We start from the raw sequence: 18,506 nt of genomic DNA, 5'->3' as shown, positions 1-18,506 counted from the left end.
ACTTTCCTATCAGTACAAGACATTAATTTAAATGCAGAAAAAAACCAACTGCCCTCCACTCCCCCTTCCTTCCTTCCTTCCTTCCTCCCTCCCTCCCCCCTCCCCCTACATACACCATATATCTATATGTCTGTCTATATTTATCTATCTATAAATGTAACTATGTATCTGTATACTATATAGGTGTGTGTGTGTGTGCGTGTGTGTGTGTGTGTGAGAGAGAGAGAGAGAGGGAGAGAGAGAGAGGGAGAGAGAGAGAGAGAGAGAGAGAGAGAGAGATAGAGATGAAGGTGTGGTATTCAGCAGGTTCTGACCAGTTCTGGAGAACTGGTAGCGGAAATTTTGAGTAGCTCGGAAAACCAGTAAATACCACCTCTCCCCCACTAACTGGCCCCGCCCCCATCTATTCTCTTACTCCTGAGTCCCAGCTGATCAGGAGGAAATGGGGATTTTGCAGTAACCTTCCACTGGAGTGGGGTGGGAATGGAGATTTTACAGTATCCTTCCCCTGCCACGCCCACCAAGCCACGCCCACAGAACCGGTAGTAAAAAAAATTGAATCCCACCACGTGTGTGTGTGTGTGTGTGTGTGTGTGTGTGTGTGTGTGTAATCACTCACCACATTTTTGTTGCTTCTTTTTTTGTAATGTAACAGCTGTTGAATTTCATCTCAGAGGAGAATTGCAGGCCTCAGTAAAGTCCCTCCTGATTTCTCTGACATCATAATTAAAACCTTGACACTTCAAGTCTGCCTACATATCCAGAAATAAAACCTCCCATAATTAATTATGCTTATATAATGATAGTCCTGTGGAATAGTTGAGGGACGTACATCCCATCGTCGGGATTCCAAGCAAAAAAAAAGATGGACAGATTGCAATATATAAGGTATTATTTCCCCTTCACCATCGGTATTTGTCAGATGTTTGCTTCTGTTTTAGCACGAATCAGTTTCCCTAAGGAGATACAGGGGCAGAATGAAAATAAAAGAGAAAGCAGAAAGTCTTAATTTACAAGTAATCCTGCTTCAAAACAGCGAATGCTGTTTTGCAAATGTCAACATTAAAATATATATATATTCCAGAATGTCAGAATAGTCTGTTTTAGATGCTTTTGATTTGACATTCTGATATGTAAGCGATTCAGCCCCTCAAGCAAATTGTTTTTTAAATATCCCAGCAACTCAGATTATATATCTCATTCTGAAGTGTTCATTCATGTTCCGAATGTCAATCTAATGACATTTATTTTTAGCAGAATTTTAAAGAGGCTGGTGGTATCACAGGGGGAAAAAAAACCCTTATGTGTTAATTTGTAGGCAGAAAGTTACATAGCGCAATATAATTGAAAAGAAATACTGGAAAAGATGCTTCTTAGACTGTAGCTTCCAGATGCAATTAAAAAAACATACATTAATATGGTAATCACAATCTAATAAATATGGCATATTACATGAGTTGTCTTTAAAATGCTTTAAAGGCATTTTAAGCCATTTCTGTGTTCAGTTCAAAGAGTTGGCAGGCAGTTTATCAATCATCTAAGAAAGACTTGAGTTCTTTTGGAAAAGCATGTATGGTTTGCCACTTTTTAAACCAGAAATAGTTTATTTTCCCTATACAAATTTCCCCAAACTAAAAGAGAATACAAATAGTCAATACATTTATGCCTTAGATGAGGGTCATTGCCTACAACTAAACGTAGAGATCGTGGGTGTTATGGAACATGGGAGTGGCTGGTGATGAGCAAGGATGCACCTTTTGCCTTTTTTAAACTTGCATTTAATTGTAACTTTCTTTTTTCCCTTGGTTGTATTTAAGCTTTCATAACACTTTTTATCTTTTTATTGTAAACAGAGTCTCTTAGTTGAGATGGGCAGTGTAGAAATGTGATAAATAAAAAAATGAAAGAAAACTCTACAGCTAAGGCTGAATCATGCTGTTTATTTATATTATATTGAGCCATGATGGCGCAATGGTTAGAATGCAGTACTGTAGGCTACTTCTGCTGATTGCCAGCTGCCAGAAATTTGGCAGTTCGAATCTCACTGGCTTAAGCTTGACTCAGCCTTCCATCCATCTGAGGTCGGTAAAATGAGGAGCCAGCTTGTTGGGGGCAATATGCTCAACTGACTCTGTAAACCGCTTAGAGGAGGCTGTAAAGCACTGTGAAGCGGTATATAAGTCTAAATGCTATTGCTATTGTAGAAAAACTGGGTGGATAAAATGAGTATATTGTGTACAACAGTTGAATTCATTACTGGAAGAATAAGATGCAACTTAACTATATGGCAAATCAAAGAGGCATTGGTTTAATGCATAGGTGTTGCCGTCACGTGATGTATCGTGACATTTTCCCCCTTCGCAGAGCTGGGGTGGGCATGGCCTGCGCATGATGCATCTGGCCCGCAGGCTGCCAATTTGACACCCCTGGTACTAATGTTTCAGAGAAGGCAGGATAACATTGGGTTTGTATTTTTCAGTTGCTTCCCGTCCACTTTGAATCATAGACCTCCTTTGCCATATAGAGTATAGAATTATTGAAGAAATCCACATTGTTCTGTTGAATATTCTGAATTAACGTATAATGGAGTTATGATGTTATTAAAGTAAAACTATTAGCTCATTTTTTTTACAGAATAAAAAATAAAACAAATGGTCATTAAACCTTTGCGACAGCAGAACAAAAAGCATCAGGTTAATTGTGCCCAGCTAGACAGCTACACTTAGCCATATTTGACTAGTTTTGAAACATTCAGAAGAATCGGGCCTGGTTAATACTTGGATGAAAAATCACCAGACAATATTAATTATCTCATTTGGACTGGATAGTTTTTTTAAAAACTCCAGAGAAAATGGAATGCATTTCCATATCCTTGCAGATAAAACTTCATGGACATACAGCTTCACCTTTTTTTACACTTTACATTTTTTTCCCTCTTAAATTATTTCTCCTTTGCTTTTCATACTTAAACTTAATAACTGCCTTAATTTTAGAATGTCAGAACTGGTGTTTTCTTTGGGAATGCAAGCAAGCAGGAGAGAAACAAAGAGCAATTATTATTATTATCTCTCTTATTCATTAAACATGAAACTCAGTCAACTGAACATTTAAAAATGTGTCACAAATACAATTGACTGGTGCTAATGGTTGATACAGGTTGCTGCCAACATCCTAGGTATCAACCAAGACTCTTCTTAAAATATATGATGTTTCAAGTAGCGCAGTTTTTTGCAGTTCCGCTGGTGTTATTGCAGGAAGCTGCAATTTCTTGATGTGTTTTGTAAAATTCTTGGACATGGTACTAAGTGCCCCGATGACAATGGGTATCACTGTTACATGTTTCATCCACAGCCATGTAGTTTCGATGGCCAGATCACAATATTTCGTGATTTTTTTCCAGTTCTTTTTCTTCGATTCTGGCATCTCCTGGTATAGTGATATCAATAAACTCTACACTTCGGCCCTCAACAACCGTGATATTTGGCATGTTATGTTCCAAATGATGATCCGTCTTTATTTGAAAGTCCCACAAGATATTCACTGTCTCAGTTGTTGTTGTTGTTGTTGTTGTTGTTGTTGTTGTTGTTGTTGTTATTATTATTATTATTATTATTATTATTATTATTATTATTATTATTATTATTATTATTGCTTTAATCTTCAATTTGATTCACAGTCTGGGACTGGTAAAAACTTAACAGTTCAAGTCCTAACCAATGACCTGAGAATTGTTAAGGTCAAATGTCTGAGTATGTAGGCAGAATTTCAGAATTTATTATTATGGTTAATCTTCAATTTGATTCACAGTCTGGAGCTGGTAAAAATGTAACAGTTCAAGTCATAAGGACCTAAGAGCTGTTAAGGTAGCATCTGAATATACAGGCAGTTCCAAGTAGGATGGGTTTTTTTTGCCAACTCAGGATATTCAGGTCTAATAAGTTCAAAATTTCCATGTATTTGGGCAGTCCTTTGGGTATTGCTCCCAGGGATCCTATAATATTAGTACAACCATTGGTTTCTTCCTCTGTAATTATTCAACTTCAATTGGCAAACCATATTGTTATTTTTTCTAGAATTTTTTATTATTATTATTATTATCATTATTATTATTATTATTATTATTATTATTCATGCTTAAATACCCGAATTGTAGAAAAAGACAAATGAGTATAAATAACAACCATTTTTAATTCAGCGTACCCGCAGATATTTTAATATAATATCAGATAATTTAATATATCCATAAAATCATATAGTGACCATTGTTCTTGCACACCAGATGAAAGCTTATCAAAAGAATTGAAGAAGGAAAATGCATTCGCTTTTCTGGGGCACAGAAATGTGTTTCATAAATAGGCAAATGATGTTAAGGGGAGATGATGCTTATTTTTAAATGATTCATTTAATTTGCATAGAACATTTTTTTCCCCTTTTATCATTTACAGGAACAAGCATATTTACTGTTTATGAAGCTGCATCCCAGGAAGGTTGGGTCTTTCTGATGTACCGAGCAATCGACAGTTTTCCCCGATGGCGCTCTTATTTCTATTTCATCACCTTAATTTTTTTCCTTGCCTGGCTTGTTAAGGTACATAAACAAGAACCTTATAAAAATGGTAATAAGGGGAAACAGAAGAAAGGTTCAGATTAGAAAGCAATCTGAATAATGACATAAAAGATGCTCTGGCATGAATTCAGGTGTGCATTGGCCACACTGCTATCCTGAAAGTTAATGGAGGGAGAATGTTGATTTCATTATTTTGAGATAGTTATTATCCTGAAAGCTAAGATAATATCTTGTTTATAAAACAGACCCTCTCAAAAGTATATTGCTGCTATTAGCAATCGTACTTATTACACTAGGCCAGTAGCCCCCAACCTTTTGGGCACCAGAGTCCGGTTCCGTGCAGAGAGGTTTTTCCGCGAACTGTAGGAGGCGTGATTTCATGTGCTGCCTGCATCCCATGGATGGGACTTCACTTCTTTGTGCGGCACAATATCTGGCATGCCGTGAACCATTGCTGGTCCATGAACCAGGGGTTGGGGATCACTGTACTAGGTCATCATTGGAAGAATGTTAATGGTCCAGAAGGGTAATGTGTTTAAATGTTTCCCAGGAACTTTCCCAGGTCTTAACTGGAAAATCAAATTGCTAATTTCAGTTGCCATCACTGCTAGATTAGTCTTTGGCAAACTTTCTATATCCAGCTCAAGGCTTTCAGAATTTCTACGATCTCCAGAATTTCAGTAGAATATACAGTATTTCACTGGTCTGGTGGAATACAGATATATACTCGGCATATGGCCATATTGTAGAAGGAATGCAATTGAGTTCTTTATCCTGGCTGCCTGGGTAACACATGCTATAGCATCTTTTCTCCTACACTGAAGTAGTTGTTCAAACTGCCTTTTTAATCTGAGAATGTTCCATGCTGTCATTTTCCTTGCATTCACATTCTAAGCTTTGTAACTGTCATTTCCCCCTGCCCCCTCCTGGCACATTCAGTCAAACTACCATTTGGAATGATGCCAATGTCAGTGTTGGTTGCCAGTGTTTGCATAAGTTAGATACTACTGTGATTCATGAATTATCTTATTATAAAGAGGGAGAAGACTCTTCAAAGAGACCAGGAAAACACTGGGAATGTTCTGTGGCAAGAGATTCTGCTATTTTATCCAAGTGGTAATATATTTTCATAAGGACGATTTGGAATTGGTAGGAGACTTTAATATGAAGGTGATAATCAAATGATTCCAAATGTACAAAGACTAGGAAATAACCTCTACTGAATGGAGAATTTTATAGAAACAATTATATAAACTATTATACTTATTTTGGCCCCTAAACCAAAATGTTAGTTCCATTATGTCTTTTCCATTATGTCTATTCCAGTGGTGGGTTGCTACCGGTTTGGTCCGGATCTTGCGAACCAGTAGTAATGGCAGCAGGATGCTCTGCCCACCCGCCCGGACATCATTACGGACACTCTGCACATGTGCAAAAGCTTCTGCACATGTACAGAAGTGCCACGTATGATCGAAGCGCTCCTGCTCCAGTTGCAAACCAGTAGCGAAAGTAAGTGGAACCCATCCCTGGTCTATTCATATACCGATTAACCATAAAAGCTAATCAAAACACTATATAATTCAAATGTTCAATATCCAAAAATCATGCAAGAGGAATACAACCACTTCATAATTAGGCACACAACACTGATTGCATGTGTATAGCTGCCCCAAAATACACAAACCTAAAAAAGCTCTCCATCCAATTGTATCATTACCGGGGACCCCCTACCTACAATGTTGCAAAATAATTAACAAAAAAGCTTGGGCACCTTACAAGTGGAAGCAAACACTCCATCAACTCCCCACTACAGTGCCTTCAAACATTCAGAGACATGACTATAGATGATGATGAAATCATGGTCTCATTTGATGTCACAGCCCTTTTTACCACCATAGATAGATCTGGAATTAGCCAAAGAATCTATGACCACATTGATCCATAGCACACCTGACTTAACCAAATACATGAAGATTGAAACACCCAGAATTATGGATTTCATAAAACCTATGCCTAACCACATGCTTCCAGTTTGGTGGACAAACTTACCAACAAATTAAAGGTACATCTGTGGGATCATCTCTTTCAGGACTTATAGCGGAGGTCGTTACACAAGGTCTGGAAGCCATAGCACTTCCAGAAATACTGTTGTGGCTCCGTCCTCCGAGCCTATCTTATCGGAGGAAGAAGGCTCCAAACATGAAGGAGAGGAGATGGCCAGGCCTCCCTCTCCAGGACCCTCCTCTCTGGCAATGCCTCAGGTGTCTCCCGAAGGAGAAGAGATTGGCCAGGAGCCAGGTGTTTCCGAGTCGTCGGATAGTGACAAAGAAACATTGTGGTTGGACCCAAGCCAGCGTCGGAGAGACAAGCGGTTGCAGCAGAAAAGGAGGCATGCCAGAGATTAAGCTGAGTCACTGGACCACACCCCACAGGCTATAAAAGGGAGTGTGGTGGCCATTCGGACTCTGTGATGGACAAAGCTAATCTCTGGCGAGGCACTTTGCACCTTTGGACACAACGTCTATTTTGCTGTGGATTTAATTACAAACTGGACTATTCAAACTGTGTGTATTTTTGTCTGTGTTATCGGAGTAAAAGTTCTTGGCAGGCAGCCACAGAGTTGCTGCCAAGTTCCTTATCACTGACGTTGAGTGTTTGAAGAGTTTATTTAACCCTTGGCTGGCTGGTTGGGTGTGTGCGTGGTATGGGGACAGAACAGATACAACCCAAAATATGGATCAGATATGTAGATGACACCTTCATCATAATAAAAAAGGACCAATTAGAGAACACCCACAGAAACATCAACATCTTCAGAGGAATCCAGTTAACTAGAGAAGAAGAGGAAAACAACAACTCACTATCTTTCCTGGACATCCTGATCAGCAGAGACCATGATGGCAAACTGGAAACACAAATGTACTGAAAAACCACCCATACCAAGCGAGTGCTTCACTATCAAAGTAATAACCCTTGGCGATTCTGTGGGCCAGGTCTCTCCACATCTTCCGATCTCGCAGTAATTCTTCGAGTTTTTCTATGCTCCGACTAGTGTCAGCTTTGATGGTGTCCAGCCACCATGTTCTTTGGTGGCCTGGTGGCCTTTACTGAATTCCCCCGCATGACATGGCCCAAGTAAGTGAGACGCAGTTTCGTGATTTTGCTTGCCGATGATAATGGTTATGCTCTCCAGTACCTGCTTGTTAGTCAACTTTGCTGTTCGAGGAATAGGCAGGAGCCTTCTCCAGCACCACAGCTAAACAAGTTATCCCAATCAAGGAACTGATTACAAGTTACCTCAAACAAGCTAACCGTAAACAGCCCAACCAAAGAACCTCCAAGATCCCTTCCACCAGCACTGATAACAAGACACCAGAATATAAATTGAGAACAAACCTTTACTAGCAGGAAAAACAACCAGGCTCAGAGAGCACCAATTGTTATATGTTTCCCAGCTCTTAATTTTTGTTACCATTGAAGATGCTGCTATCATTGATGCACTGCTATCATTGAAGGTAGACTATTTGAAGTGTCAGGTGATGGTGCTGAAAACTCGAATTAATCCATTTTTTTTCCAGTTCTTAGACTTGTACTTGTCCAGCTGGCCTCATTCCAGTTTCTTAATTAAGTTCTATTGAACTATTCATTTCTTGAACCAACCCCACCCAGTCTCTGTATTTTTACATACCAAAAGTATCTTCATTATTTATTTTCCTTCTTTGCTAGTGTGAACTTTTTAATTGATAACTGTTGTACCTGCCGTTAACATTGCTTTTAATATTTTAAGTCTTTGGAGAATCTTTTTCAACTTGGGGAATAATTTAAAACGATGGAGTCAGGGGGTGTTTTTACACCATCTACTTCTTCCATGTCATTTTCTGCTTCAGCTCTTCCCTCTCCTCTCTTCCCAATCCTTGGGAGGATTAACTGTATTAGCAATTGACCTTGTGAATGACATACGCAGCATCTTATCTGAGACTAGGCATATTCTCTCACATAAGCCATAATTTTCTTCCCAAGCTTCAACAGGGGATGAATATATTCTTCACCAAAAATCCAGAGGGAGAGAGACCATTTGAAATATCCTAAGAAATTCTTTTATTCTGATAATCATCAATAACAAAGTGGAACATTTACAATCCGGTGTGATTCTCTTATATTCACAGTAACCGTAAGGCCAGGAGATAACTTTCAAGCCACTATCATAAACCTGGCAGTGTAAGCTGGATAAGAGGCCGCATTATCACTCATCCTTTGTACCATCTTGCCTTGTGCATCTCATTTTTAACTATCAACTAGGTTGTAGCATGCCGGAGTTAGCACTATATTTAGGTAATTGTAAACCCATCTGAGAAAATGAAATGCCTGCTCTGAAGCAGAAAATCACTTAGGGGCAGATTTTTCTCCATTTTTTATTGTAGACTGCTCTGCCTTTTCATTCTCTTTAGCAATTACATTTCCTCAGCCCAATTTATTATTACAGCAATAAAGTTTTTACTTCTTTTCATTCGGGTTTTCTTTTTGAGCTTCGCAGCCTTTAGCTACTCTGCAAAAAATGAATTCCTGAGAGCATATCACTATTTTTCAAGGGAGACTATTAACTCATTCATTTTACTATAATGTGTTTATATTGTATATGTTTGTTTGTTTATATAGCCACCCATTTGATGGAAAGTGACTGGTGGTCAGGGGTGAAATGCTACCAGTTCGCACCAGTTTGGGCAAATCGGTAGTGATAAAAGCTACCAGTTCAGGCAAACCGGTAGTAAAAAAAAAAGCTACTAGTTTATCCGAACCGGTATTTCCGACAATCAGCAGTGCCTAAATGATTTATATTTGCCAGAAAGCATGAAATCTTGCTTTCTAGTGAATCTAAATCACGTGGCACTGCTGTTCCCCCCCTCACTGTTCTACCTACCTTGTTAAGCCTCTTTTTTCCGTGCGAAGCACGCATTTGGCGTGCACTGCGCATGTGCGGGCAGCAAACCAGTGGCAATCCGCGGAAAATTTCACCACTGCTGGTAATGTTCAGCACTCCAATAAAACACATCAAAGTAAATCAAATAGCACTATTAGCAGTAATTAATTGGTCAGAAATTTCAATCAACCAAAGTTTTAATCAAGTCAAGCACAGTTATTGAAATGTAAACTAAAGGTAAAGGTTCTGTTGTGACCCAGGCCCAAGTAGGTAGTATTAGATGCAAACAGTTCCAAAACAAACAGACTTTATTAGAACAGCTGAGAATTAACTCATTCTCAGCGTAGTCCAAACTAAATCAAATTTTTCAGTCTAATCACCAACCTTGGTATAATTAGGCAAACTGCCAAAGGCTTCTCTTGGCAAAAGTTCAGAAGGAGAAGACACCGACAAGAGATAAGTGCAGCAAGACAAGATCAAGTCTATCAATGTTGTTTTCTGAGAAAGAGCCCAAGAGCCATTGCTGGCCTTTTAAGCCTTATGGGAGGAGCCAATCATCTCTTAGCCCTACTCCCGAGTCATTCTCTTTGCTGTAGCTGCTCTTGCCTTCTGGCAGCTCTTCTCATACGTGCACTAGGAACAGGCTCCTCCTGTTCCTCTGCCTCTCTACTGTCAGCCTCTGGAGGCTCCAGAGTCCGCACCTCATTCCCCGATGGCCCTGGCCCCATCTCTGCCTCCAACGCAGAACCCTCATCCGGGCCTTCCCCAGCCTCCAAGACTGGCCCCTGTTCTTCCTCAGCCTCATCGCTGTCCGACTTCGCTGTCAGCTCCGCCGGCTGCTGGCGGACCACAACAGGTTCCCCACACATGCATGCTAGTCATTTCCGGCTCTAGGGGCGGTACTCATCTCCGTTTCTACGCTGAAGAGCCAGTGCTGTCCAAAGATGTCTCTGTGGTCATGAGGCCAGCATGACTCGATGCCAAAGGTGCACAGAAAGTTGTTACCTTCCCACCAAAGTGGTCCCTATTTTTCTAGTTTCATTTTTTACGTGCTTTCAAACTACTAGGTTGGCAAAAGCTGGGACAAGTAACGGAAGCTCACTCCATTACGCAGCACTAGAGATTTGAACCGCTGAACTGCCAACCTTCTGATTGACAAGCTCAGTATCTTAGCCACTGAGCCACTGCGTCCCCTCTTATTGAAAGATAGACAAGGGCTATTGTTGGTCTGTACTCATCTTGCTTCTAGTTGTTCCCCAACTTCCAAGCAAGAAAGCTTTTCACTTTCCCAATTGAACATATTCATTAGAACAGAAGAAAGTCTGTACCTCACTCATTTGTACTTCATCCAGCACCCTTTCCTTCCTTCCTTCCTTCCTTTTAGTTTTTCTAGAACTTCTATTGTTTTTCTAAAGTTCTGACCTCTTTCAGTGCTTCCTCCTGGGTTTGATTTTGCCCCATGTTTAATATTATTTTTCTTTCTTGTGCTGATGCTATTCATATTCTTCATCTTCATTCTAGTGGAAAATATTGTGTTGTTATATTGAAAATAAATGAAATATGGTGTCTTGCATAGCGACGGAGGAAGCAGAATAGCGAGTAGCACAATAAATATTATTTATTATTTAAAACAAAAAGAGATTCTCCTAGGCACCTAGAGTAATGGCCTTGTTGAGTGCTGTTGTGGTGATGGATCCAATTAAGCAGGCTTTGAAAATAATCCTTGTCTGCCTCCTTACATATATGTTCCTTCTTTTATAGAACGTATTTATTGCTGTCATCATTGAAACATTTGCTGAAATCCGTGTGCAGTTTCAACAGATGTGGGGTTCCAGAAGCAGTACAACTTCAACTGCAACTACTCAGGTAAACATGGCTAAATGTTTATATAGACAAAGGAATGTGTGTGGTAAACATTAGCTTTTATTTGTCTAAAGCCACTAATAGTGTGTGTGTGTGTGTTTAATTTCTCTGGGTTTGGCTGATGATTTGAGGCTTCTTGGAAAGTGTGTTTTGATTGGTGACCTGACCTAATGTTAATTCTATCCTGATTATTAATGTATTGTGAATGGTTTGGATTACATACCTTGGTGATAAATCATGTCTTGTTCTCTTATTGGCACTTTCAGGAATTATCTGGCTCCAATAAAGGAGAATATTTGTAGTTCAGGTTTAAAATAAGAGGTTCTTGTTGTTCTCTGAGCTTGGTTGTTTTCTGGCAGACGTTTCATTACCAAACTAGGTAACATCATCAGTATTAATAACGAATGGGCTTTGAAACCTCATTGTGTTATCTGGCTCTTCTGCAATTTATCTGGTCAATTTTTCTTCTATTTTCCCACTCAAATTTGTGGTTCATTTTGAGAGGGTAAATAGTTAAAGGGTATTTTTGGTGTTTGTTCTTCATTGCATTCTGTGTATCTTCATCCTTGCTGTAATTGATTAATCCTGTTTGTCCAATGTAGTGTCGGCTGCAATCTTGCAGTTGACTCTGTAAATTATCTTTCTTTCATAGTGAGGTATCTTTTGGTTTTCGCTGGGTTTTGGGGGTGGGGTGGTTTTGTTTTGCTTTTTTGGTAGTGCTTTTGTGGGTTTGTGGGCAGCTTCCCTCCTAATTGATTTTCACATATTGAATAGCCTATATTTTATCATGTAAACTTTGTTTCAAACAAAGTTTTATCAAATTTTATCATGTAAACTTTGTTTCAAGGTTGTTGAGAGTGTGGTTGCGTGACAGCTTCCCCAGTACCTGGATGAAGCGTCGTATCTAGATCCGTTCCAGTCGGGCTTCAGGCCTGGGTACAGCACGGAAACGGCATTGGTCGTGTTGGTTGATGATCTCTGGAGGGCTCGGGACAGGGGTTGTTCCTCTGTCCTGGTCCTGTTAGACCTCTCAGCGGCTTTTGATACCATCGACCATGGTATCATGCTGCACCGGCTGGAAGGGTTGGGGGTGGGAGGCACCGTTTTACGGTGGTTCTCCTCCTTTCTCTCTGACCGGTCGCAGTCTGTGTTGACAGGGGGGCAGAGATCGACCCCGAGGCCCCTTATATGTGGGGTGCCGCAGGGATCGGTTCTCTCGCCCCTTTTGTTCAACACTTATGTAAAGCCGCTGGGCGAGATCATCCGTGGTTTCGGGGTGAAGTACCATCTGTACGCTGATGACACCCAGCTGTACATCTCCACCCCGGACCACCCCAACGATGCCCTTGAAGTGATGTCCCAGTGCCTGGAGGCCGTACGGATCTGGATGGGGAGAAACAGGCTCAGGCTCAACCCATCCAAGACCGAGTGGCTGTGGTTTCCGACATCCCGATATAGTAAGCTGGCGCCATCGCTGGCTATTGGGGGCGAATCATTGGCCCCCACGGAAAGGGCTTGTAACTTGGGCGTCCTCCTGGATTCACGGCTGTCTTTAGAAGAGCACTTGACGGCCGTGACCGGGAGGATTTTTCATCAGGTTCGCCTGATTCACCAGTTACGTCCCTTTCTAGATCGGGACTCGTTACGCACAGTCACTCATGCCCTCGTCACCTCTCGTCTGGACTATTGTAACGCTCTCTACATGGGGCTCCCCTTGAGGTGCACCCGGAGGCTCCAACTGGCACAGAGTGCGGCCGCGCAGGTGGTTATGGGAGCAGCGTGGAGCTCCCATGTAACACCTCTTCTGCGCGAGCTGCACTGGCTCCCGGTGGTCTTCCGGGTGCGCTTCAAGGTTCTGGTTACCACCTTTAAAGCGCTCCATGGCTTAGGACCTGGTTACTTACAGGACCGCCTACTACCATCAATAGCCTCCCACCGACCAGTACGCTCCCACAGAGAGGGGCTCCTCCAGGTGCCGTCGGCCAAACAATGTCAGCTGTCGGCCCCTAGGGGGAGAGCCTTCTCTGTGGGGGCACCGACGATCTGGAATGAGCTCCCCCCAGAGATGACGGAGGATTCCGGATCTGCGCACCTTCCACCGCGAGCTGAAGACTCTTTTATTTCATCAAGCCGGCCTCGCCTAAATCTTCTCCCTTTTAAGTGTAAATTTTAAATTTTTACTGTATTTTAAAATATGGGTATTTTAAATTATGGGTATCAATTCAGCCAAATTTATTTAATTCATTTTATTCGATTTTAAATTTTGTATATTTATGTGTTTTATTTCATGGCTGTTCACCGCCCTGAGTCCTTCGGGAGTAGGGCGGTATAGAAATTCAATAAATAAATAATAATAAATAAATAAATAAATAAACATTATGTAATGTTTCTACCCTACACATTCTTCCAATTAAGTTGCAGTATGCAATTTATCTTGTTATGGGTAGTAATTATACAATAACTAATATTCATAATTCAGCGGATAACCCTTAACATTTACATAGATTCATTCATTCATTCATTCATTCATTCATTCATTCATTCATTCATTTGAATTATTTCTATCCCCCTCTCAGGCTAACAAGCCTCACAAGCAGTACCAATATTTGAGCCACGCAGTGTTGTGTTTTTACATGGGCAGCCATACAAATCTTTTTTTATTTATTCATTTATTTATTTGTTGACTCTTCAAAAAAAATACTAGATTATTTCAAAAGCAACAAACTTCTAGGAGTAATTGATGATAATAGCAAGAGTGGTTATGAAAAAGGCCCGAGACAGCCTGCTTCCTTCTCATTCTGGCCCTTTTCCAACAAAATAGTTGGTTTTAAGCAAATTAGAGAAGGAAGGATGCATTTTTAGCCACCTTAACATCGTGCTGGAGAGGAGAATAAGCAAGGAAACATGGCTTATATGAAGCCATGACATTATTTCTTAAGCACTCTATGTTTCATTGCAGTACATTACTGCAAAAAGTGCACATTTTTAGTATTCTGTAATAATCTGTGTTCTGTTGCCAGACATGGCTATTTCATGTGCATTGTGTGCAGTTTTCTGCATGGAAGAATTCCTCGTGCAAGAAATTGAACTGATTCCTGTTTGCAGGTCCTATGTTCAGCCCCAGCCATAAAATCTGTAACTAGAAATCAGTGACAATTCAAGGACAAAGGCGGTGGAATAATATAGTATGAAATCAATGGAGTCTGCACTGCATTCTCTGTAATAACAAGAGATTTCTGAGAAGAAAAGAATGCAATGTAGAGAAGAGGATGGTCACAAAATAAACATCACCCGTTTTGTTTGTAGATCTGAGCACATAAATAGATTCTGACAAGTGTTTTCCCCCTCCAGATGTTTCATGAAGATGCTACAGGAGGATGGCAGCTGGTAGATGTTGATGTGAATAAGCCTCAAGGAAGAGCACCAGCATGTCTGCAGGTACGTTGATTTCTAAATAAAGCTACCAATGTAGCAAACCAAGTGGTGATCTTGCTGTTTGAAATTGACAGTAATTTAAAATTCCCCATAGTCACAATATAAAGTTAGAAATTGGTCGAAGTTTAATGTACATTCGTGTGGATTTTTGAGCATTTTATTTTTTGCATGCTATAAACAAATTCTTTCCCTTTCTCTAAATCTGTCTCCAAGTTTCCATAGAGACCTCTACCCAATTCTTATTATGTTAGACATATAGATATAATTACGATTGGCATGTTAGAGAAAAATCAGTTTCTTAAAACGTAGTTGATTTAGAGCAGGGCTGTCAAACTCCCGGCCTGCGGGCTGGGTGCATCTAGCGCTGGCCACGCCCCCACCCAGTTTAGCGAAGGGGGGGAAAGTCCCGATATGTCATGTGACACTGCCATGACCACGTGAGTTTGACACCCCTGATTTAGAGTGTATGCTTTCCCCTGTTCTGAAAACAATATAAAGGACAACAAAGATTATATTACTTTTATTTATTGATTTATTAAATTTATATGCCTCCCCTCTCCGGAGACTCAGGGCATACAACATGTGAACAGAAGATGCCCATTTTAGAAGCATCTTGCCATTGTCGGATATATGAAGTAAAAAAATATAAACAAGAAAACAGAAAAAAATCATGTCATCTAAGTATGGAGACTAGAACTCAAGATATGTATAATCAAGTAGATCCTTGGACACGCATTGTGAGTTTTTGTCTTCATCTCGAAGATATCATGCACAATTCTCTTACACTGCCTCAACTCTGATGTACTTCTTACCATATGTGAATTGTGGAGACTTAGATCTAGCTAAAAGCTAACGTAAACTTGAATATACTGGTGTAAATGAACAATGGGAAGAGTAACATCCAGAAATTCAACATAAATTCAACTACAATCATTTCAAATTCATGAAAGTCACCTTTTTGCATGTGCTAGAGCTTGTCTCATATTTAATGCCTTTTGTAATTCCTCACCTATGTCAGTAGACCTTTGGGATTGTAGATCTGATCTATGATAGTAATAAAATACCTTGATTTGACTTAGTAACATAGATGAAGCTGCTGCTGGCTGCAGCAATAATCTTTGGACAGAGATACCTGGGTTAGCTTCATGAAAGTGTAATACTTATTTATTATTTTATTCCATTACATTATAAAGCAGATGGTTTTATTTTTTTTAAATGTCCCTTTCCCCTACTTTTTTAAATATAGATTTTTTTAAAAAATCATTTGGTTTTCTTTACAATTTATATATCTAGCCCTGTTAAACTTGTTAAAAATTAAACTACCTGCCTTGATATATTCTTTCTACACAGTATTATCTGTTTTTATTCTTCAGTCACTGCTAACTTTTTATGTCCCAATAAATGACATCTTATGATGTTTTACTCCTTCACCTGTCAGTTCTGTCTGCTAGTAACTCCTTCACTGAGTTCTTATAATACTGTTTGCTTTCTTCTTCCTTAAATTAGAAATTAACAATAAGTTCATGATCTATGTCTCTGTCAGTATCAGATCTTAATTTGTTGGATGCAACAGAGTTCCTCCAGCTTTTATTGCAAAGTAAATAGTCAGGTTAATATTGATGCCTGTTTGGTGAAGTCCACATCTAAAAGAGTCATTTAGATTGCTAGACAAAAGTATTTACATTATCTCCTACAATGTATGGTAAATTCAATTTATTAGGATTTTTTTTAATGCAGCCAGCTCTATGGTGTTTTTATACAACTTTCCCAAGTCTGTGCTAACTTACACAAATTTGACACACTATGGCACTGTAATGTCAAAGAATTGCATAACAGATTTTTGTTATATCTCTTCTTCAGAACATTTTTAATACTAAAAGAATAGATCCAATCTGGGTTAAAATAGCTGATTTCTTTGAGATGCTGGATTACAAGTACTTTGAGATGCTGGGTTACAAGTACTGTAAAAAATTCAGCCACGCAGTCATGCAGATTACATCAGAACAGCTGTTAAAATAAGTTTGTACAATCAGTGTCATATCTTGGAATCAGTACTTATAGAACACATTGCAATGAATGGCAGAAGGGAAGAGAATTTGCTATTAATGTTTTCATTAGGCCTTCGCTGGTTACAAGATTTTTGGTGACTTCAAAACATCTAAAGACTAAAGACATATGTAATTTGTATTTTATTTTGACTCAATTTGAAATAAAAAGACTTTAGAAAATGAGTGTAGTCTTATCTTAAATCATGAATAATGCATGCCCAGAATTTTTATATTTACTTTTATATGGTTTCTTTAGCCAACCCTTATACAAACATTTATCAAAGGTAAGCATCATGTACCTGAAGAGAACATTTCTGAAAAGAAAGGTATGCCTTGCTTCATAGATATGTAGGAAAAGATGCTTAATGAAGCCATAGTACTTCAAAGCACAAACGTAGCAAGACTGTAGTAATCAAATTACCAGGTATATGTCTTCCAGCAAATAGCTTTGATAATGCTTGATTTTGTTCTGCGTTGGATGTTCAGGTGAAATCAGTAGGGGGAAAGCCCGGACCAAATAAAAATGCAATGTCTATTTTGCCTGAGAACTCTGTAATAGAAAATGTAGCTGGAATAAGGAGCTCATATATTCAGTATTGACGGAGGGAAGTCCCATGTCAAAAATGGCGGTTGATGAGGGACTATACTCTAAACCTAAAGGTGTTTTTTCCAAAAGGCAATTGGATTTTCTTTAGTTGTTTTTTTTAAAACGTTTCTTTTCTTATCCAAGAAGCCTCTTCAGTTCTTTAAAAGGTGGGGGGATCAGGGGTGGGTTCTACTTACCTTTACTACCGGTTCGCAACGGGATCGCGCTCTCGCTTCGCTCGCACACACACCTTGCTTCTGCGCATCGCAGAGTGTATTTGATGACGTCCGGGTGGGTGGGGAGAGCCTCCCACCGCCACTGCAACCTACCACTGCTACTCTACTCTACTCTACTTTACTCTACTCTATTCTGTTTGCTGAAAACTCTGTTTTGTTCTGGGTTGCTGAGTATATTAAGATATGCTGAAGCAAGCAGGCAGGAGAGTTGGTGAGGTTTCCTATGAGCAGGAATTAACTATCTTTCTTTTGCTTGTTTTCATTCCAGAAAGTAGGATCTGAACTCTCTTTGCTTTGAGGCAGCCAGACAGAACCCAGCACTCTCTGTTCAACCCACTTTCCTCTAAATAAACCATGCTAAATCTGACTGTTACAAGACTTAGGCAACCTACATTAACAGTATAAAAAGATTAAAAATATCACCATGCATAGACTGGCATTCATTTTTCTCTTTGACCTTCAGGCAGGTTATCCTACCCTGCCTAGTATCAGGCATGTAATCATGTAATTGAAATAAATGTACATTAGCCTGTTCTTTTAAAAAGAATACAAGTCTCAATTTCACTTTCCCACCTGTTAACACTGCTACATGACAAAGAAAAAAATGCCAGAATGTTGGGAAGGGATAGAGAAACAGATGGATGAATGAATTTTTATAAATTGACTGACTGGTGATTTTCATCAGGAACTGTTAGCTGTCTTTCTTTTGATGAAAAACAAGACTAGAATATTCTCTGGCTAGAATATTAGAAACATCTCAAGTGTTGTTCTTCTGGATACAGAACATTCTAGCACTTTTGTTTCATTGGAACATCACTAACTTGGAACACTTCAGTGAAATATTCCATAACTT

The 18,506-nt window shown here is 39.6% G+C and overlaps 1 protein-coding gene across 2 annotated transcripts in view; it reads left to right on the top strand.

The window, feature by feature from the left end:
• NALCN (sodium leak channel, non-selective) overlaps window positions 1-18,506 on the top strand; it is a 229,762-nt gene that overhangs the window by 116,183 nt on the left and 95,073 nt on the right. For both annotated transcript variants that reach the window (XM_087871524.1, XM_087871523.1), the window contains 3 exons: window positions 4,446-4,588; window positions 11,247-11,351; window positions 14,700-14,786. In XM_087871524.1, the coding sequence (XP_087727650.1) occupies window positions 4,446-4,588; window positions 11,247-11,351; window positions 14,700-14,786 (335 nt within the window). The remainder of the gene's footprint in view (window positions 1-4,445; window positions 4,589-11,246; window positions 11,352-14,699; window positions 14,787-18,506) is intronic.

The sequence above is a fragment of the Pantherophis guttatus genome, chromosome 5 (genome assembly GCF_059756535.1).
Source record: "Pantherophis guttatus breed Tessera chromosome 5, ASM5975653v1, whole genome shotgun sequence".
In the NCBI taxonomy this organism is placed as follows: Eukaryota; Metazoa; Chordata; class Lepidosauria; order Squamata; family Colubridae; genus Pantherophis; species Pantherophis guttatus.
Note: the sequence above shows the minus strand (reverse complement) of the source record. Positions and strands in the feature narration are given on the sequence as shown.